The sequence below is a fragment of the Apaloderma vittatum genome, unplaced genomic scaffold, assembly GCF_000703405.1.
Source record: "Apaloderma vittatum isolate BGI_N311 unplaced genomic scaffold, ASM70340v1 scaffold5469, whole genome shotgun sequence".
In the NCBI taxonomy this organism is placed as follows: Eukaryota; Metazoa; Chordata; class Aves; order Trogoniformes; family Trogonidae; genus Apaloderma; species Apaloderma vittatum.
The window spans coordinates 8,289-31,593 of NW_009735682.1; the positions used below are offsets into that span (position 1 = coordinate 8,289).

Below are 23,305 nucleotides of genomic sequence, written 5' to 3' on the forward strand. Positions count from 1 at the left end.
CCAAGTCCTTGGGGCTCTTACGAGGGTAAGAGATTCAGGAAATTTTGCCTGACAACGCCGAGGTGTGCAAAGCCGCCCTGGCACCTTCTAACTCTGTGCAGTGGTGGCTGTAAGGACAGCAGCAGAGCAATTTTAGAAATCTGGTTTTCACATTTTTGAATTCTACTAGAATTACTCCTCCGATGACAAATAACGAAATGGAATTCTAAAAACCAGTTATTTCACCATCACTCAGGAAAAAAAAAAGAAAAAAAGAGAAGAAACAAAAAAGGTACTTCTCTAAACTAAGGATATTAACACACTTCACCTTTTAAGTTCATCAAATAAGAGTTGGAAAATACAAAATAAAAAGAAGAGGTAAGTCATATGAATATTTTAATATTGAAAGCCTTTGTGAATCAGCTTATGATGCAGGTAGCTATGTAACACTTATTTCTCACTCATCTATTGAACTCATTTTGAATACCAGTTATTTGCAGAACAGCAACTTAAAAGTCTTCGTGGAAGCTTGTGATTACAGCTTATAGAAAACAAATTACCATGAAGACCACTCGCTGCTTCCAGAGGCAGAAGGTGTCTCATGTTGCTGGTCAGAATGACTACGAGAACATAAAAGGTGTAGGAAGTGACAATCAAAAAAAAGCTAGAACTTCTTTCAAGCTATATTTACCCTGAGCTCATGCTAGAAGAGTAGTCTCAGCCAAATTTTGGTAGTCAGGCTACTGTAAAACCTTGATTTAATCCTATATTTATCCAAAATTAAAATAAATATCAGTAGTTACGTTACACTAGTCTAAAGTTCAAATAGAACTGAACCTCAGCCTTTCTCCAAGTCTTTATTTCAGATGCAACTTGGTACCCAGCATGTGTGACTTCAATTCTACAGCATCTTGGAGACTGTGATACAGCTTCCTTACCTCTCTCTAGAAAGATAAAACAGTTGCAGAGAAGCTACTACAAGTCTTCCAGTCTTTCCATCATATTCACTTGCTTTTTGCATTTTAACTACATTTTTATTGCCTTGCATGGGGCTGAAATTAACGTTTTTAAGTAAAAAATATTTTTCCCAGACAAAAGAAATCCAGTAAGCAAGACTTGAAATGTGGAAACTTAATCTTATTAAGATAAATATATTACTGTTGAATTTGGCAATGCCCATATTATGTTAGCTGGTGATCTGTTTCAGACAAATTTATTCAGATGGCACGTAAAATGTATAACAAAAAAGATTCACCCATGCACTGTAACTGTTTACAGACCCACTTTTAAATAAAATACGTAATTCTAACATGAGATACTTTAAATTGTAACAACAGATTTGCAATTGTTAACTTACTTGGAACACAGACTAAGTAAAATTCTTCTCAAGCATGGGGAACTTTATGACTGACTAAAGACTGCTGAGCAAAACAGCTTAACCGCAGCAAAGAAAACTCACCAGCTGCATCTATTTGCTATACTTTGAGCCTAAACTGAAACAGGTATGGTACATGTACACCCACTCTCTTCAGAAATTACTTCTGAAGTCTGAACTTAGCACTCTTTGGAGAAAAAAAAACAACAACAAACAAAAAACCCCAACCCAAATGGAAAACCCTGAAACTTCAGATCCTTTATTTCTATCCACAAAAGGGACATCAGACATAAGCAGCAACGTAAAATCTTTGAGACTCCCTTTCTGAGGTGACGAAAGCATGGACTCTTAAAGAGGTGGGTCAATACGGTGAGTCTACTCAGCTGCTTCTTCGCAAGAGAACTAACGAAGGTTACTAGCAAAGACTCTAATTAGGGCAGTATTTTTCTTACACTGGTTCACTAGGAATTAGATGGCCACCTCAGCACACAGCGTGAACCACCACTAGGTATCTTTTGACAGATTTCCCAGATATGCCACACACTTTGCTGGAGAGCCAACTTGTCTAAGAATTGACGATAAGAAGCAGATGTCCCGTTTAATTTAAGTAAGTGCAATTTGGCTCATTCAATGGCAAACTCACAGACTTGCCAAGAGCAAAAGCTGAGGAATAGGAGCTAAACAATCCTGTAGATTCAATGAAAAGAAGACAGCAAAGAGGTTCTTATGGGAGCCAAACTGGCAAGCAAGGTGAAGGAAAAGAATAATTAAAAAAAATAATAATGAAGAAAAATAATAATAAAAGCCAGTAATAAAATCAAATGCATTTACATTTATAGTTATTCCCTTTCTGCCTCCTGGTCTTGATTTCCTACCTTGACATGTTGTTCCACACCAGCCTCATTCAGAAGACCTTTCTGGCTGCCAGCTCAAGGACAAGATTTGTATTGCAATTAAAGTGCCACACTTGAGTTTGCTTTGTCTTTTATTTTTTCTTTAAATGTATTCATGAAACACTTCAACTCGACATCTTTAGAAGTAGGCTGTTTGTAAGCCAAAACTTATTTTTAATGAAAATTACTGAAGCCCATGGGGATCTTTATCTGAACACTGTACTCCAAAATGAACACATAACTGTTTCTTTTTTAAGCAGAGAAGTGGAAGTAGGACCCACTGAAATCTCAAAAAGAAACAACAGGAAATAGCCCCCAGAAGGAGTGAAGCTGGTCACGTAATTATAGTGTGTTCCTACCACGAGGAAGAGAAACTCTGGGAGAGACCAAGAGTTCTCTTCGACTGAACTCCACAGAACGATGAAAGATCACTGCAACTGAACTCGGAAAAAGCTACTTTACCATAAAGTTACTCAATTATCAGTTCTGAACTACAGAAAAAACAGCCTGCGCCACTGTGACATACATACTTCTGAATCACACACAGTTTCTGTTCACATGGTAAGACAAAAATGTAACCTTATTTAAGGTAAAGTAGTTAAAATGGTGGAATTCCTCTACAAAATACAAATTCGATAATTTGGCAGGCTATTGGCAATCTCAGAAACGGAGTAATTCAAAGTATCAGGCCTTGAGATCAAGCAAAACTGGGAGATGCGTGATAAGAAAAGTTACGTAGGAATTAAAAACATGACCCTAAACCAAACAAGTGTAAGCAATCTAAGACAGATAACAATTCACATAAAAATCTGCCATTTAAATTCATACTTACAGAATTCTGACAGTATGTTATCTAATCTACATCTTCTCCAATTAATCATTTTAGAAAAGTGTTTGTGCCCACCTTTTCCTATGCCACAATTTAACACACTTCAGTAACCCTAGTATTCACATTAGAATCACAGAATGGCCTAAGCTGGCAGGGACCTCAGAGATCATTTTAATCCAGTCTCCCTGTCGCCAGGGACGCCACCTCTCGACTAGATCAGGCAACACATGGGGACCGAACGGGAATCGAACCCGCCACCTTGGCGTTGTTAGCGCCGCGCTCAACTGACTGAGCTAACGTGCAAAGAGTTGTGTGCAACTCTAAACGACCTAGAAAGGTACTTCTAGTCCTACGTGCATCATGTTGGGTGCAGCCCTTCTGCCACCAGCTTCTTCAGAGAAAAAACCCAATCAACGCAAAACAAAGCTGCATCTGTTCTAAGCACTGATAATAAATCCTTGATGGTTCACTTCACCAAAAAAGCGATGCATTCTTTCCATTCCACTTAGATATGCCAGAAAACTGCCAGGACCCCTAAGTAAGTGATTAATTTCCGGTTTCCTCTTGCTGTGTCTTAGAAAATGATCCAAGAGAATGTGGAAAGCAGCTGTAACCTGAACACTAAAATAAGACTACAAGAAAAATTAAATTCACTTATTCTATCTAAAGCAGGTCTCACATCATTTTTTCACTGATTCTGATATAAGTAGTGAGGAAAAATGCTCAAATACTCAATGTAGCAAAAAAATATAATGAACAATGCCAACAGTCTGTTTTAAACGATGAACGTGCTTCCAGATCATTTAAAACATGAAAATATAGTAACCTGAAGAGAGGCACGGTACCTCACGAGCTCCTTATGAGTGGGCACTTGCCAAAAAATTCTCTTATCCTAATCTGGTTAAAGTATTTAACTGTATGTAAACCTATTAACCACGGCCTCAAGATGCCACCAGAATTTCTTCACAAAGTATTGACTGAGTTATTGCCCTTTTTGAGAGTATTTTTGAAGAATCTGCACAGTAGCATATAATCCTGCTTGTTAAAACTCCACAGCTTGAGATAGAAAGATACTTTTTGTAACATGGGAGAGTGAAAAGAAAGGAGAAAATGGTCAGGACAAAGCAGTAGGAAGAAACTTTACATTCAGTCGGTGTAGGTAAATTCCTTCAGAGTAGGTAAATTCCCACAGAAAATATATGTGCTTCCGCATTAGTTTGAATTTAAGATAGTTTCCTAAATGTCTGGTGAAGAAGGAGGTGATTCTAGAAAAAGGAGATGATACAGATGTACATGTCATCAATATACTGACGAAACTTCAAGTCCATTTGTCTCACAATCTCCTTCAACAGCTACACGGTGAGAAGGCGAGGAGTACAGAGCTTCACAACACCAGAACTGAGAATCATTTAAGGATCAGTTAAGAATTATTCTCTGGGAACTCTCCAACCGGGAGCCTGCGGGAGGGCACGACAGCAAAGGGAATTCCTTCCACCTCTAGGCCACAGAAAAGTGTGTGGCCAGCACCTAAGGGAAAGCCGAGCGCACTCGACTCCAGCCCACTGCCAAGAGGACGCTGGCAATCAAACCTGACGCCACTGCCATTCCAGATCCTGCTCTGAAACCTGCCGCCCGTCCAACAGGGAATATAAAAATATTGCTGGTGTAGGCCTGCCACTACTGTCTCAGCACCCTTCTAAGAGAAGTGAACTTACCGACAAGCCAACGAAGAAAATACTGACATTGTCAACTTCTTTTTTTCCCCAACGGTATTAATGTACTGCTTTTAAATTCCCAGATATGGAAATGTCAAATAGTAAAAAAGCACATAAACTAGCCTCTACAATAATAAGCCAAATATGGACACACTTATATCTCTTCATCAATTTTACAAATATGCAAAATTATTTTATCCATTAAAATTCAGAATGAATCCTTTGCTCATTTATATTGCTTAATTTTAAAAAAACAACAGTGGAAGTAATAACTGAGGACAGATCTTAAAACACTTTACGAGTGTTAAAGTCAGCTTCAAAACACGAGTTGTAAAATAGCAGGGGGTAAAATTTCCTGATTATTGATCTTCAGTGAGACTTGGTGCTTGAATCACTTTCAAAACCAGAATTTCAGTAGCCTCATCTATAATTTTTGTCCTCATACTGTGAAAACAGATCCATCTCCCAAATTATTCTAGTAGTAACCACGGTCTTTACTTGATACTGAAACCATGTGGAAGTTCTCTGACATAAGGGCAGCACTTAAACAGAAAAAAGGATAAGTGCCCATCTGAAGCACTTAAATTAGGTACAAGATATCTAACACAGACCTTGTGGGAAAGATCAGTTTAGTAACTTGCATCATTATTGCCACACCTCTGGGTATCATTTTCACTCGCGAACAGTAAACAATACCCTTCCAATAAAACACACGCAGAACAGAAAATTGCTCAGACCGAAGTCATAACTTGCCATGACACATCTCTAAACTACATGAAAAGCTTCCATCATAAACTTAGTTAAGAAAGACTTCGACCCACCATAAAGGTTATGGCCATCATAAAAAGAAGAAAAAAAAGGAGTAAGCTAGTAAATTCTGCTAAGAAAAAAAATGGTAGGTTTACTTTGCTTTTCCTGCAGAAGCATTCAAATTTCATTCCCTCTCACTCTTCAACAGTGAGTAATGTCACACAGTGATTTCTGTAACAAGGAGCACAATTGAGAAGGCTCACTTTCTTATCTTACTTCTCCTGCTCAAATAAATTTCTCCAGGTGAGGAGCACTACTGACAGAAAACTGAGGTTGGAGAGCAGTCATACCTTTATATGCTCCAAAACAGCTGTGGCAACATTTGTATGAAGATCAATGAGCCTCTTCTTTTCCAGAAGTTCTGGAAGAGAGCTGAAGAGATTAAATACAAACTAACCTGCTGAGTTGCAATGTTAGTGTATTATATGCAGTCAGTACAAAAACCTTACACCACAGTTCTGCTTGGAAGGCACTTTTGAAGATTAAAATCTAAAATTATAGAATACAGGAGGATTAGAGTTAAAAAATGTGACGTGCAGATGTCATGATTCTCATAACAGAAGGACATTATTCACGTTTAAGGTAGCAAGCAGGTTTTACCTTGACTAGCAAAAAATACATATAATGCGAGTAATTTAATACTCCCATTGAAAGCTTGTGATCAACAACAGATGTATGCTTTGCTTAACTAAACAAAAATTAACTAGAATCACAGCTTACATAATCAACATTTATTTCATGTCTGATACATATAAAAGGGTCAATATTTGCCAAATATCTGTCAAATAATACCAAATGATGACAAATAATTATCAAATAATATTAAATAATATCTGTCAAATAAACACAGAAGCTATGAATATCCTGGAATCCACCATAGGCGCTTCTGCATGGAACACAACGCTCTATGCAGAATTCATGACTGAAATATTTTCTTTTGTGAAATGAGAAACGGAACGGTTACGTTTACTTCTGTCATGGGTTGGAGTCTGGTGGGTTTTTTTGTAAAAGCAAGGGTAGACTTGCACAAAATTTCAAGAGCCTCCCTCGGGGTAGTGGGTGCCCCTGCCTCTGGCCAGGGCCAGGCCAACCAGCACCTCTGCCATCAAGGTATTTAAGAGGCAACCCCACTGTTTTAGCTCCCTCTTTTGGTTTTGTCTTGTTTTGAGCTGTCCTGTCTTTAGGGTTGGGGAGTTTTTCTGTTGGAGGAGGGGGAGGTGTGAGGAGAACAAAAGAATGTTGTCCTGAGAAGAAAGAGGGCAAGAAGAGTCCTAGAGGAGAGTGAAAAAGCCGCTGGAGCAGAACCTCTCCCTGAAGCCCGTCGTAGCTGAGATGGCAGGAAGGGGACTGACGGCAGCGATAACGTCCAGGATGCTCTCGCCCAGGATGCGTCAGTATGTGCAGAGCCTCATGCGAAAGGGGAAAGAGACTTAGCATCAACGGGGAACGTGCCCAGAAGTGATCGGTGGCCCTGAGGGACTCACGAGGAGGAAGAGGATTGCTGCCTGCGAGGTGGACACCACACGCCAAGAAGGAGAGACTGTGAGAAGCCCTCTTTCTCAAGGAGGATGGACAACCAATAACGGCCAGATGGACCAAGCCCACCAGCCCCTGCCCCCCTTGCACTGATGGAGGGGAGGAGGTAGCCAGGTAGATGGGAGGGGCAGGGGGGGCTAAATGTGTTTAAGATTCGGTCATATTTATTCATGCATCCCTCTCACTATCCTACTTTGTAAATGGTGGTGGTGAATTAAATTTTTCTCCCCACACCTCTCTGATTCTTTAACCATCATCTTAACTGGTAGATTATTACCCTCCCTATCCTTAATCTCAAACCCTTGAGCCTTTGTCTCCCTCCACATCACTGTGGAAATGGGGCTGAGGGGAAGGAGTGAGCTGGAGACTGTGTGGTTTTTTTGTCTCAGTTGGTTTGAACCACAACTTCACAGAAAATCTGTTATTTATAGTGTTGTGATCAACATGATTTTCACTGCTGGCACTTGGGCATTACACAGAGAAGGCTGCTAAGGGCCTACACACCTTCATGTCCAAAAGCAGTCTGGACACAGTGTTTTACTCAGTTTAATAATAAGCAGATGAGAAGGCACTTAGTAACACTGACTGCAAGTCCTGAAGAACCACAAAGTTAAGTAACCACACTGTCCTTCCTCCTTTAAGCCATTATAAAATCATGACTGGCCATTAATGACCTTATAGCTGGAAGGTGATCTGTACTGTCTTTGTAAAGGACTGCATTTAAACAAAAGAAAGCAAGAAGAAAAAAAAAAAATACAAGACATCCTCTAGGTTAGAACCTCCGGGTTTTAATTACTAATAGATATTCCAAAGTTTTCTAGAAACTGAAAAGCCTAAGAGAACTCTAAAGGGTATCTTCTTCATGCCAGCAGATGATGGAAAACTTAACAGCAAGGTCTAGCTTAATTCTTCTAACAGAAATATGCCTACATGGAAGATCTTAACAGTATTTGGACTTGTCAGCATAATCCTAAAGACTGGTACTGAAACATTGCAATATGAGAGGGTACTGTGTTATACACTTTCCTGAAGGGATAAAAGATCATCCTTAATAAAGCCAGATGACAGAAAACAGTCATACAGAGGCTAACTGAACAGTAACACTTCCTGTTGATGGTATGATTTTTCTTTTTTGCTACCACTTTAAAGCTTTTGTCGTTTGTCACTTTCACACCTTGCTGCCTTAACCTGAAAATCACCATCCTCAGAAGTACAAAATGTTTTAAATTTTATAGGGGAAGCTTGGAAACATCTGCTTGTTTTTTTGAAACTGATCCATCACACATAATTTGTAATTCTAATCAAATTCTAACTGGGGCTTAGCAAACAAAGCAACTTTTGAAACTCACAAAGGGACAACTAACCAATGCAAACACATGCTGGATTTCCCAGGACACTGGGAATATCACCCCATCTATCCTCAGAATAATTATCATTCCCTCTTCCTGATGACTGAGGTTTTAGCAAAAGGTAGCACACTGAACATCCCCCTTCTCCAAGGCAACAGTGGAATGAAAAACTGATTTACAATGAGGAAAAAGTCTAAACGTCAGACTTTCAGTGTCATCCACAGAGGCCAGGTCTGCAAAAGCAGGAGACTAAATTTCCCCTGCAGAGTTCTTAATCACTACAGTCTTGCCAACAGATGTTACAGTAACTTATCAAAATTCAACTAATTACATACTGTGCAAAGCAAGCATGTGCTTCAGGACGTGGATTTCACGAAGCATTTTTTTTTAAAAAGGAATGCAGAGGTGCGTAGTTGGATTTTTCTGGTGGAAGAGTGTAAGCAAATCTGGGATGCACTCCAAAGCCACGGGCAGAGGGCTCACACACATGCTGTGCAAGTTCCATGCCCAAGTGCTTGTCTAGGACACCGCATTGCATTACAATCTACCAGAATTATAAAGTATTTCAACCCTATTTTAGAGCTGAATAGTCTATTTTTAAAGCTATTTATTTCAAAGGATATTAAACATGAATCAATAATTAGATATGGTTCCAAATTAATTAAACAGTAACGCATTATCAACTACTTACCTGACAGCAGAAGTTAGCTTAGCTGTATTATCTGAAAGCATACTTATCGCTCCTTCGTCCTCCCCTTCTATACCCTGAGTTTTGGGGAAGGGTTTGGAAAGAGAAATAAAAATAGTCGTAATAGACACAAAGATCACACATGCAATTACAGTCAGTGCATTTAGAAGCTATTTTCTCATAATGTCTGGACAGTGTTTTACAGTTATTATGGAAGTTATACAAACGTAACACCAATAATCTCAAGAAATTGAACGTCCTCATGAAATACGGCATTTCTAGCCCTACTTTTAAGATTGAATTATGCCTAAAAGTTAGCTTGTGTTGATAAATCTTTTTTTGGGGGGTGCAGTGACGAGAGTATGGGCTAACCATCTCTAGAAGTCCTGTCAAACTTTACATAATACACATATAGAGGTGATAAAATTTACCATGATACTTTTAAGTCTTTTGACTTCATCTTCTTGGGCTCTGTAGGATTCCAGTTCTTGCTGAACAGACTCTGCTACCTCTGGAAAAGGACTAAGGGAATGCGCTGCATTAGGCTCAGTTATTTCAACAAACTGAAACACTAGCAGCGGACAGGCTGCACGATCAAGACGATGATGAAAACTTTTTTGGAAGTATCAATACACAAATCATGCAGCAGTATCAAATCAGTGAAAATACTGTAGGTTTACTTAAAATTTCTAAGATATATTCACTGTGTTTGGTATTTTTACACAATTTTGATACGAACAGTTTTGATTTCTGTAACAAAAAGCTGCTAAACAATTAATATGGACAACGAATACTGACAGCAAAAATTCCTTAAAAGAAAAACAAACTTCAAAAAATTTTTCAAAGAAGCTGAAAAATAGAACTACTATAATATGAACAATATGTAGAATATATATTGATTATGTTAACAAAAACTCTGTACCTATATGGCTTACCTGCCCTTATGCTTTTGCCAAAATTTATCTGATGCAGTTAAATCATAGGACTTCTTATTTTTTTTCTTAGGTCTAGCACCCGCTGGAGAACTTTCCATTCCTGTTGATTCTTCCAAGTTAACTCTATTCAAATGGAAATCCTAAAAAATAGGAATCTTATGTAAATATCCGACAGTTGTTAATTACCTAATCAGTCTTTTACACTCATCCAATTACCTTCTGGAATATTTTCTAAAAAAATATTCAAACGGGTATTTATCAGAATTTCATAAGAAGGCAAGAAACAGTTTACTAACTAACCAGATAACACTAACAGCAATATAACAACTCCAAAATTACTCAAACATTGAAAAAACACTAAACAAAGCAACAAATGTTAAGCAAAGACATCTGCCTGTCTCACATGCAAGCAACCTCCTGACACAGAACACTTGCTTTCTGTATGGAGAATAAATTATTTAGCAACAACCGAGCTCTAACAACTGACCAGAACTTTAAAGTTTCGGTGTTATAGACAAATAACATTTCTAAGGCTGAATTTCACTTGCAAAACTACAGCAAATGCATCAAAGCTGCACAAAAGCTCCCGGCGTGGGCAGCAGGACGCCGCGCTGGGAGGACTGTTCCCCTGTGCCTGCACAGCTCTTGCCCTGTGGGTCACGCCAGGGACACAGCAGTGAGGGCCTGACAGAGCAGCAGCTCACGACAAAGCTGTACTTCCTCCACAACTTCTCTTCTTCCAGATGCACGAACGTAGAAACGACACCTTTTCGTATCTTCTGGTTCCTTCCCTCACTACTTTTGCCAGGGACAGCTCTGTATTTGCTGCAGCACACAGATTCCCTCCGGTTTTCAACAAGGATTAAGAAGTGCTCCACTTGCTGACTTTATTCTAACTCTTTTCAAGAGCGTTTAAAATTTTTAAGGTGGTCTTTGCTGGGCAAATAATTACAAAAATCAAATTTTCAACTACACAGAATCTGTCATTAATCTTTTATTTTATGTGCTTACTTTATGTTCACTGCAGTATACAGAACTAGATCACTGTAAGGGAAATTGTCAAACAAAATTTTTAAATGTTTCTAGCTATTCCTTGGCAGAACTCAAACTCAAAATGAAATACTATAATTTACTCTATCCCAGAAAATAAACAAAACCAAGTAGCTACTCAAAGGAAGCATATGCAGTCAACAAGCACAAACCTCATTTGTTTAATTTCCGCAAAAAAAGAAAAAAGAGTACTTTTCAGTATATGCGCTTAAGAAAAACTTGAAGGGAAGAAAAAAATCATGTGACTGAAAATTCAGCTGCAATTTTCAAAGGAGATATATGTTTCAGCTCAATTTAACTCACCAGTGTCCTGAGTTTGCAAGTAAGTTTTGGCATTTACAAGGAGTTTTACCAAAATGTTTCTTATTGATTAGTGTTCCTCCTTGCACCTCCCCCTTTTGGCTTTACAAGTCTTTCTAGTCACACCTCCTATTTTTCCGCATCCGTTCCTGAAAAGTTTTTTATTCGGAAATGGAAATCTCTTCATACAAGCCTGTTTGTGTGCAGAAACACCACAGTTCCACTCTAAACGTGGCACACAAGTTTGTGGCTGGGCTAGCACTTAGTTTGACACCCCAGAGGATTCCTGGACTACTGTAACTGAGAGCATAGAGGAAAAATAGTTTATTTGAAAGTATGGTTTACATAATCATCACCCTGGTAACACTTTCACAGATACTATTTATGGCCTTTTTAAAGGCTACTACGGTCATTTCGTCAAATAGGATGCTCATTATGTGAAGAACCTGGCATGCTTCCCTTTAAGGCAAACAGCTTCTCTGGTTTTGAAATTAAACTTTTGCCCTTGACATGCAGTCACAGGCTGCCTGGTTACAATTTCACGAGCCAAATTCATAATCCTATCAACTCAGAAAAAAATTAGATGTGACATTTAATAAGTGGCTTCCGAGAAGCTGTTGAAGCCTGGTGCAGTACAGATAAATACCCAAGGATCCTGAAAACAAGCTCCTCGTGCTATTCTAACCCCCCACATACTCGCAGCACTAGTTGTCCTCAGCTTTCCTGACATCACTGACCCCTCTGCATCCCCACGCACCCAAGTCCCAGCCCAGCACGTGCCTAAGGCCACCCGACACCTCCTGCTCCCCGCTCCTGACAGCGAGCAGGAGGCAAACACCTGGAGCTCTGCCCACAGGTACTGGGCCTGGGCATGAGCAGCTGTGAGTAAGTGGCTGGCAGGTAACGAACTAAAATACCCGTAAAAAAACCTACCTCGGGTTTCCTATTTCACTCCTTTCCAAAAGAAACCCGCAGAAAATCAGTACCTCTGTTTGCAAGTCTCTAGCCAGTACCACAGGAGGAAACACAGTGCAAAACATATTTTTTTTAATATATCCCCTTCCTAGAGAAACCAGGCCAAACATGGTTTATTTGTAAAAAGCACCCTCGAGTTCAAGAGAGGGATTTTTCCTAAGGAATGAATCACATAACATAGAATTTAGAAGTGTCCTAGAATATCTGGTTAGTGTTAAAATATTTTCATGGTAGCAACGCAAGTGGCTGGAGAACCCCGTATGTATGACCAGACACAACCGACTTTGTACGCAAGCACATACATGTATGTGCATATTTTACGTATTCCTCTCAATAATAAAACCAAAATATTTCTCAAAGCCAGACAGTAAAAGCATTTGCATGACTAACTACAGTATCCAAATGCCTCCAGATAGTTATTCTTACTCATATTCTTTTATTACTTCGTCCAGAACTACGTGCAAAATGCATAAATCTAAGATAAATAATATTTGCTTTCATTTAAGTACATCTTTAATACTGGTTTTATGAAATAAACTTGAGGAAATAGAAGTGGTTTAAGGCTATCTGAAATTCCAAACCATTGCTTAAAAAAAATGCCTATTTTCAATTCCTCACAGTAGGGTCACACACCACTTTGTATCTATATCGAACACCCACACCACCTTGTGGAGAAAACCAGAAATAGATATTTTTAGAAACTCAAATTTATACCAAAACCAGTTTAAAAACTCATTACAGCATTTATTTTTCAAAACTGAATTGCACTTAGTGGACTCTGGAGTTTATATGATTATGAACTACTGAAGAAAAAGCTAGGATTGCTGAATTACCTATATTTGATTGTATAGGATTTCAACTTTTTAACTATTTTAGAAGTTACTGCTAAATAAACCTTCTGGAGAAAATCTTCCAAGTTGTTTTTTACTAAACAACTTCCAAATAAAACAGACAAAATAGATTTTTGGATTAAGAGAGAATCTGGCATTAAGTTTAATAACAAACCAAGTTAAAAATAGTTTTGGTAACAAATCAGATTTATTCTTACCAGAACATCGTGCACTAAAGCCTGGTATGTCCAAGTATGGTGTAGAGGAGTTGCTAAATCTATGTTTCTGTCAACAAGGACTAACAGAGGCCTTTGGAAGCTGAAAAGATGACACTGCATTAGTTCTTCTTTAAACACGTCTGTAACACCCCCGTGACACCCTGAGTGGTATCAGCCATCTTCTGCAATGAATTCCAAGTTAGAGGCCAAACTTCCCACTGCAGAGCTCCTCCAGCCTTCCCCACAGCACTGGGGCTGATCCCTGCCACAAGTTCCATGAAGCACTTTCTTGGTAATGCTAAAAAGATTATTTTATTTTGTACTAAATGAGATTACCAATGCATAAATATTGAGCACAAGTCAAAACACTAAACAGTAACTACTCTTCCACGTATTAACTAACATCTCCTTGTGTGGATACACATCCCAGTTCCAAACCACTGAGTGAGGAATATTCAACCTTAATCCCCACTATCAAACTCAAATATACAATCTCCGTCTCAAGGGGCTTTTAATTTCATTTTTCTCTTTGCTTATATACGAGTCCATAAAGAAGGAAATATGAATTTCTGAGATGCACTGTGGTAATTCCAGCAATACTCAATTTTGTGGAAAAAGAATGCAGACATGCCCTGGGTTATGGCTACATGAAAAATTTATAGTGAAGACAGGAAGGCTGTGAATTGCCATTATTGCAACCATTTCCCTTAAGCACATTAACGCTACAGTAAATGTGATTGCTAAAATCCACTCTGTTTCAACACAATAAAAAGCATATTAATTCCACACTCTGGATTTCCTCGCAGTAAGTATTTTCACATAGATATATAATCTCAAGAGCCTTAGTCACTCGATTCTGAAAACCAGATTAAAGATCTGAAGCCATTTAACCGGGTAAAGGTTGCCCTGTTTCCCTCCCCTTGTACTTTTCTGAGGGTAATGCTGTTACACCGTCAGGAAAACAAGCTATCCTTCTGAAAGAAGAACACTGGTTACATTCCAGTTCCCAGGAACAGGAGGGAACTGGTACTTTACAGCTAGTGTCTCTCCCAATACCTTTCAATCTCATGCCATTTTGCCACCCTGGATGTTTTTTGTGTCTTTTATACAAGTTCTGCTCGAGACAAAAATATGCTGACTATTTTGTATCTAATTAGGAGATCATAACTGTTCCCTTCAGCTACACTTTTCCTAACACGTCTCCTCACGTCTTCATGTAAACTCCTGTAATCCATCTCCCGAAGGCAGCCTGTGGAGTATCCAACTATCTGGTGGCAACAGCACACACGGGGGGGCAGGCAGCCACAATGTCTTCTGTTATCCCTCTTTCCCCTCAAAGGATTCAAATAGTCACGTCTTGACACTCCTTAACTATCTAATTTATCCATAACTAGTCACCCTCTGGTAGATAAAGGGATCAGTTAAGAAATGCTTTTGACATAACTACAACTGATAACAAGTGAGAAAATGGATATTTCTTTCTTTTTAAGGAACTACAGGTTGCTAATAAATGTGTTCAGACAAGCATGTCGCAGTCCTGCAAACTAAGTGCTTTTGCAGGAGCTTGGTTCGTGTTGGGTTTAGAAGTTGAACAAAAGCACCTGGTCCATTAAATAATTTTTGTCTCACTGTCCAAAGACTGCACACCTACTGGCTATAAAAGTTTTCAGACCAGTTTTGCTAAGAGATTGGAAAACTCCCTTAAGAGTATATGAAATCTTTTAATAGAGAAGTTGAATCAAATTCATGTAAATACAATTTTTCCGTACAGTGGTGACTTACCCCAATGAGATATTTCAGACAACTGAAATATAGAAAATAAAGTATGCACAGTTATTACTAACACCATACCTGAACTGGCCAGCTCCAAGCGTGTCACCTGTAAAAAGACTGTTTCTGGCATCTCTTAGATTCTCTCTGAGCTTCTTATCTAATTTCTGAGGGGGGGAAAACAAAACAGTTTTTAACAAACGAATTGCCCCTCCAGGGAATTAGCATCCTCTTCCTAAACAGACAAACAGAAAATACCAGGAAGAGGCATCAAGGGGGAACCACAGCAGCAGCAGCCAACAGGGCTGTCAGACGTTGCCACTCTCAGTATTTCCTAAAAATGAGATTCTCCCCAACACATATGCATGCACTCTGAATGCTTACGTTTAATCAGTAATAAGGCTTCACTGGCAAAGAAATAGGTGAGAAAGTGGAAACGAAGCTCAGTGATTCCTAACGAAGACGCCTTTGTAGGGATTTCTATCGTCATTTAGTTTGGTAATTTCATCCCTGCTTGATGATCAAGGTCAATGTCAGTTTAGTTTGATCCAGCAAAAATGCCTTGTACTTAGGAGTGTTCCCAGAAAGATAAAGATTTCTTACTAATACACAGAGGAAAACGCAGCCCAGACAGCCACTTTCTAAACTATGTAGATAAAGCTTAATGGTCTTAATTATTATGCCTGTCAGAAAATCTTGATCATCTCCAGATTAGGAATGATTATCCATGTTTATGTTTCTCACCTGTTGATTCCATAATATTACAATTTCCACAGAGGAGTTCCATGGAACTGAAACCAGAAAGGAGGACAGGTTTATGTCCTTTCCAGTTTTATTTCCTTCATAAGGAAATGGATACAACACCACTAGATCTCTAACTAGTATTGTGAAAAGTAAGCAAGGTGTTAGCAAAGTTTTAAACCAACAATACTTGTTTAGAAAATAGTTTCTTACCACTGCCACCATTTCAGCTGCAGTTCCTCTTGAGCATCTGATTATAGGAATTGCTCCTAATAAAAGATATATTGACTTCTATTTGCATTACAATTTTCAGATTATAACTTAGCACACTTTTCATAAAATTCTTAGCAACATTCTAAGATAACATTTTTCAAGTGGACAATAGAAACTTACACTGAATTTGTTTCTTGCAGTCTTTTTATGAAACAAAAAAGAGTATATAGAAATATTAAATAAAGTTTTACAAAAGTGAATACCTCATATAGGAATATATGAGAAGCGTAGAGTATACGAGAAAGACAGCTAATGTACTGCAGAGGGGACTATCCCATACAGAAGCGTTAAAAGTTAGTTTCAAAAGGTTAGAAGTCCCTTGAAAACAATAACAGTAAGCACTATAACACCCCCATAATATATCAATTACAACTCACTGCAGGGTAATGTTAGTTTCAAAAGCACATAACTAATTACTCTCTCATTTATCTATACAAATATGAAAATTCCAATTCCATAGATTTTAAGTGACTGAGATTTCATTTCTCTAAATGCTAACACTTGAAAGAACTCCATAGGTCCACAGGAATCTCTCTTGAACAGACTGTCCCCCAGCGATCTCCTGCTGCCCTCCCAGGAATGCTATCACTGAGAACTTAGATTAAATGCCATCACTATGACAAATATACGAGCTCAGCATCAGGAAAACTCACAATAAAATAAGTAAAATTAACATATCTTCCTATTCCTTATTTACTTCAGCTAGATCTTTGCAGGGTTTGTGTGATGTGGGTTTTTTTTTTTTCCTTCTTTTTCTCTGGCTTTTTTTTTTTTTTGGAGCTACAAATCCAAACACAAAACACTACTGGTCTTCATTGCAAACTAGGATTTTGTAAAAACAGTGAATCCAAACCATTTCAGTATTCCTCTCCCACTGATACTGAAGACTGAGACTCAACTCTCATGTGGGACAGCCTTTACTGGCTTTTGCAGAGATGTGTGGCAATAATTTGAGCAACATCATTAACGCACCTCGCAAATTAGTAAGATTTCTGTCACAGATCTAATTCTGCCTTTAATTTGCTATATGAAATCACTAAATTTCTAGGTATCACATTGAATATGGATATTCTCTAAAAGGAAAACGTATGAAAAATACACTAGAATTTGGAAACTTACCAAGTGTAACAAAAAAACAGAAGAGACTATCAACAATAGTGTCCATTATAGTTTCCATTTCTGTGTCTGTTATATCTGGTCGGTTGATGGCTAAAACAGTGTGGAAAAGAGTTAAGAATAGGGTTAAAAAAGTTTATGTCACGTTAATATAGAGAAAAGGTTCTTCTTCTTACCTAATGGCTCTTAACAGCCAACAGCTGCTGTTAGACAAGAGACCACCTCACGCCCCTCTTAGGATATCCATTAGTTTTTTCCCCTTTATTTTTTTTTGGAGGAAAAACTTGGGAGAACTTGATTACTTTTCACTGTACACCGTCAAACACTACACAATCTTCGCCAGTTATATCTGACAATGCATACTGTAACTTCTGGATCTTGTTAATATTGCATTAATTAAAATCACCCAGAAAACCATATTATGCAACAAAACCAGCCACGTACTCAGAAACCGTTTTTCAGATATAAGCTCCTGAAGAACTACTCATGTAATTTAAAGAGAATAAGAGTATGCAGTTACCTATACCTAAAGATTCTAAAATTCAGTTCTTTTAATGGAGATTCTTTTTTTTTAAAAAAGAAATATACTGTTCATCACTAGGTTACGGACAATTTCCAAGTTCCAAAATATTTCACACTACAGACAGAAAGATTTCCCTCACATACTTAGGTCAGAACAAGACACAGGTAGCAACACATCTATTCAAATAATGAACAGATAAGAATATAACAGACAATGAGAAACATCAAACCTAATCTTACCATGGGTCTCAAGTCAGGCACTGTCTCAGGACTCAAGCCATAAATCCGCATTGCATATTTTCTAGAATTCCCTTTCCCAGACTCTCCCCTGATTCTGACCATCCCCCCTTGCACTCCCCTGCATGTTCACACCTTGAATTAGAAGAGCAGTCCCAGCTGGTCACTGACTAGTAAGTAACTCTTACCAGTTAAAGTCATCTTTCTTGCTTTGCATTCCTTACCGTAACTTTCCAACTGACCATTTACAGAGAAATAAACCACTTAACTCCTTACGAACTGCAGAAGGGACTGTGACTAAATAGTGCTGCCTAAACACTATATGTTGCCACCCACAGCGCCTGCCTACCTGTGTAATACAATGTGAAAATTTCCCTATATTATTCCACAAGTAAAAAGCCTTGCCATCGATGTAGTTTTGCTTTACAGACTTGTTATTTAAAAATACGTAATTATTTTTCAATATAATAATACCAGTGTGGGAAAGCTGCTGATATTAATACCTAAGAACTGCTTCGTGTCTACATATCTAGCACACTATCCTCAACTCTGAGCAGATTTAAGCAAAACAAAATCATGGCTTCAAAAGTAAATTTCAACTTTAGATATCCCAGTATAATTTTTTATGCAAATTTTACTTACCACGATATGAAACGAGTTCTCTGTTTTGGTTACACAATACGAACATGTCATCTTCTAAAGTAATAAAATTAAGATACTGGTCAAACACCTAGAAATCAAGGAATAATGGTTAGAGCAGTCTAGAGTGAAGCATAAAAAATCCCGTCTGTGATTCATTACTGCTTCTTTTTGAACTTCTTACAGAGCTGGCTATTAAAAGAAAGAAATGCAAAATCCAGTGTATGAATTAAAAAGCTTGTGTGAGGATCGGGTGATAATAGAGGACATCAGAGCACCTGAGAAGTTAAAGCAGTCCAACTTCAGGCATTTCTGTGGACAAATTTTTAGTAGCCAATCATCACCGGAGAAAACACATATGGAGGATTTTATAAAATTGTAGGTTTATTTTTTTTAATAAACAGGGCTGAGGTCATGGGCCGGAAGTTAGGAAGGAGGGCAATATCTACAAAATACAAGACTGTAGCTCACAAATTCTAATTTTTCTGCAACATACCTGTACCTTCAGGAAAAAAAATAGACCTCTACATAGCATAGACTGTTAATGGAACATCACAACAGAAGAAATTTAGTTCACAGTGCTACACCAGTTTACTTCTGCTGAAGATAGTACTAACAGTTTTCATTTCATTTCACAACAGCTTCCTTCCCTCATGCCAGTAGCCCTCCCAAACAGAAATGAGAAGAAGTGAGTGTATTTATGCACATATGAAAATAATTAGTTAATAATTTGCAGGTTTTGGTACTGGTGTTCAGCAAAAACACAGGGGTACGTACCTGACATCTGCCTTTAAATCATAAAAGTGTAGGAGTGCCCTGAATAACCCTTTGAAACGCCCCCTCTGCAGTACACTGCCTGTTTAAAACAGCAGCTGCACTCACCCTGCACTTTGTGTGTATTCAGGAGTTAAAAACCCCACCCCATGACACAGGCAGTGGACGCACTCCTTGAGCTGATGAGACTGGGAATACTCTGAAACTGCTATGTTGCCCCTCTTATCATTTAGCACAAAGGTCTCGCAGCACCTGGACTTTTGACTGAGCTGAAATACAGCACTAAGCTGCATAAGCGAGACGACTGCAGATTCCCTTCCACCTCCCCAGGAAATCTATGCTTGACACTGAATCTAGCTAAGCATTTATTCTGTTCAGAATTCGGTCAGAAAAGCTGTGTACGGCACTAAAGTGGCCACATAAGAAAGCAGCAACACCTGTAACGGTAGTATCTTTATCATGAGAGATTTTCTTACCTTAGCCACTTGAGTTACTGCATTAGCACCTATGGCAGCATTCGCAATATCTTCCAGTTTACTTCTCGAAATGGCAGAAATAAAGTTTAAATAATAAGATTCATAAAGCTGGTTTCGAAGATCCTAAAAGGAAGGAAAACCACAACCTTTTTCCTGAATAAGTACTAATACATTTCTGCCTAATTAAACAAACATTCATACTTTTACTACATGATGTTCCATTATCCACAGTCAAACTAAATTTCTGGAAGTGCTCAGCTGTCCGTTCACCCAGCCCTGTAGGCTGTAGTGTTTTGACTGCATCGCCAGATATAACCAACCTAACACAGAACGGCAAAAAAAGCTACCAGAGAGCAACTGGCACACCTTATCCACTACCCAAAAATACCCTCTGCTCTTTTTCCTTCCTTTGGTGAGGATGTCAACCTTCCAACAGTTCCTCCCAGAGAAGGTGAAAAATTGTGGTTAGTCTCATCCAACCCTCTCGCTCAAAGCAGAGTTGAAAACAAGCAGGTGGCCCAAGATTGCGTCCAGCCAAGTTTTGAACATCTCTGAGGATGGAGACTCCATAAACTCTCTGGACCATCTGTTTCAGTGTTCAGCCACCCTCATTAAAATCGCTTTCTCTTATGTTTAAATGGAATTGCCTGTATTTCGATTCCTGCCCACTGCCTATTGTTTTTTCACTCCCCAAACTCTCCAGAACACAGAAGACATATTTACTCTTCTGCTTTCTGGTAAATGGAAGTTTTGCATGTAAAAATTTTGGGTTGTATTTTTAAGGAAAATCTGTGCTACTAAAAAAATGCAAGCAAAGGTGTTCAGACATGCACAAGAACTAGCTACAGTTGCAGCGCAGGATTACTCCACATACTCTGCTCCGTGCACTCATTGAAACACCAAGCACACAAGTCACCTGGCACATCCTGTCAATGTTTTCCTCCGTTGGCATTACAAAGTAAACAGCTGGAACATCTGGAATAGCATCTCGATCTGAATGCAAAAGCCTGAAAGGAAGGAAAAAAACATCTGTAATGCGTTCCTCCTCTGATTCATGTAAAATTGAACAAAACATTTATTTGTACAGACGTGTTTAATTTTCTACAATTTCTCCCTATATTAGGTAGAATTTTAGCAAGAATAAGACAAGAAAAAATGGCCAAAAAAAAGTCTGTACTATTTTTGGCTGAATATTTTAAGACACCTACAAAGTTTATGCAGATCTTGAGAAAGGCTTCACAAATCTTCAGAAACAGATTAACCCACTCAGAGGAAGGTAAAACACTGCATTCAAGAAGCTCACACACCAGTTATTAGCTGTGGACGTGATAACAAAATCCATGCGTATCTGATACTACTAAACTTGCCTTTCCTGCTTAAAGGCAAGGTGCTTACACGTTTCTCTCACATTTCTGCTGATATATCAACATGTTAAACTGTGTTTCGATTTCTAGCCTTCGCTTAACAGAAGTTAGTAAACTTCTGAAAAAAAATAAACGTATCTTCAAAGTTTCTCCATGACTATTACCAGAGCTAAGGAATGACAACAAACTAAGCAAATGTAATCTGGAGAAAGAGAAATGAGAAATCTCTTAAAACAGTGCTTAAATATTCCAAATGTTTGACAAGAGACAACTAAATTTTGCATGTAAAAGCACAACCAGGGAACATGCCCAGTCCCATGAAGCAGTCTGCGCCCAAGCAATTTTAACCTATATGAATACAGAGGGATTTGTACAGCCAGATTCCAAAAAAATACCTATTGGTCAATTTTGATTTTTTAACAGGGGCCTCCTGTACTTAATAAGAAATCTTACCAGTGTTTGAATTATCTCTCCACTGCCTGATTCCGAATATTACCACCTGATTTTAGGAACAAGCCAGGGTAGAATATTTATTTTAGTAGTTATTTACTGAATGATTTTCAATGTTGTGTTCATGTTTTTGGGGAATATTAAAATTCTTTTCAGAAAAAAAAAATCCCTATTTTTTTTTAAATACTTACAGATGCAAAGTGATCCCCATGTCTCTCAGCTCTTTCACTGACAGCAAAGGTGAGATTATATCTTGGCCAAATCTGTCATAAATGAGAACCTGAAATAGATACACATCTTCTTACAAAGTTCTGTAAAAAGTGGATACTGCAGAATACTGGGCACAGTGGATACAAGAGTTCAGGTTTAAGGAGCTACTACAGTAACCCAAAAAGTACTAAACATTTACCAATTTATAATAAATCACTAATTCCTCAAGGAATTAGTTTACTAATAAATAATTTTCCAAAGAGGCATGAGACAAAACTACTTAATAAAGAGGAAAAAAATAATCAATTCCATCTCCTGAAAAATGTCAAACAGGTATCTGCTGTCAGAAATTTGTTACTCTAACTGCAGAATTTCTCTGACTGCATTTGGGAGGAAACAAAAGGAGAAGCAGAGAGAGGAAAAAAGGAACTAGCGAAAAAAGAACAGAACAGAAGAAGAGACACAATACATGCTTTGTAGGAGCAAAAACTTCTCACAAACTACACAGTAGTTACTTTTTGAAGCTAATAAAGGTAGCTTGAGCTCATTTTGTTCTAAATTTAAGGCTATCAATAGTTCTTCCCTTTCCATGGGCTTCTGTCTGACTCGGTGAGTTCACCTGTAAGGTATTATGCAAGGTTCTGCTAACGGGTATCGATGAGACGTTGGCATATTTCAAAAACGTCCTCCTCAGTTACTCATTAAAATATTGCCTACAGAATCAGTTAGTTCGTTGGGTCTTCAAGCAGCCAATATCTCAAATAGGTATTTTCCTCAGCAACTCTGATGCTAAATTCATATATGCATATTCATAACACAGGAAAAAGATTTTGTACAAGTTAATAACAGCACCAAGATACTCGAGTTAGTTAAAATTTGAAAATCCGAACCTGCCTGAACACTATAAAATTCTCCTATTTCTGTTCCAAGAGGTCTTACCTTCCACACTGGTTCTCCTGTGCTGTTTTTAACAGGAGGAACATTGAAGTTCAGCATACGTTTCAAAGCCACTGGAAAATAAAGCAGAATAATACTTTACTCTCTTTACATTTCAACAACAGAGATTAAACACAGTAGCAGGATTTTATTACACATTCTGTCTGAAAAAAACCACATTATAAAATATAAATGCAACAAGTCACATCTTCATTTTTACGCATTTTTTGACTGGCAAACGGCACACATCAGCTAGAATTTATGGAAGACACTGCAAAAGGAAACGAACTAGGTCCCAAAACACAGAGAAATGTT

The 23,305-nt window shown here is 38.2% G+C and overlaps 1 protein-coding gene across 1 annotated transcript in view; it reads right to left on the reverse strand.

Moving 5' to 3' along the window:
- The window catches only part of SCFD1 (sec1 family domain containing 1), a gene marked incomplete at its 3' end in the record, with an annotated part of 30,267 nt that extends 7,206 nt beyond the window's left edge, over positions 1–23,061 (reverse strand). Inside the window, exons 1-13 of the mRNA XM_009876668.1 lie at positions 22,994–23,061; positions 22,036–22,124; positions 20,947–21,037; positions 20,031–20,153; positions 18,784–18,871; positions 17,386–17,475; positions 16,207–16,262; positions 15,334–15,419; positions 13,483–13,582; positions 10,110–10,249; positions 9,606–9,696; positions 9,178–9,251; positions 5,892–5,973 (exon numbers count right to left, since the gene is read on the reverse strand). Coding sequence (XP_009874970.1) covers positions 5,892–5,973; positions 9,178–9,251; positions 9,606–9,696; positions 10,110–10,249; positions 13,483–13,582; positions 15,334–15,419; positions 16,207–16,262; positions 17,386–17,475; positions 18,784–18,871; positions 20,031–20,153; positions 20,947–21,037; positions 22,036–22,124; positions 22,994–23,050 — 1,167 coding nt within the window. The remainder of the gene's footprint in view (positions 1–5,891; positions 5,974–9,177; positions 9,252–9,605; positions 9,697–10,109; positions 10,250–13,482; positions 13,583–15,333; positions 15,420–16,206; positions 16,263–17,385; positions 17,476–18,783; positions 18,872–20,030; positions 20,154–20,946; positions 21,038–22,035; positions 22,125–22,993) is intronic.
- Between the last annotated feature and the right edge of the window lie 244 nt (positions 23,062–23,305).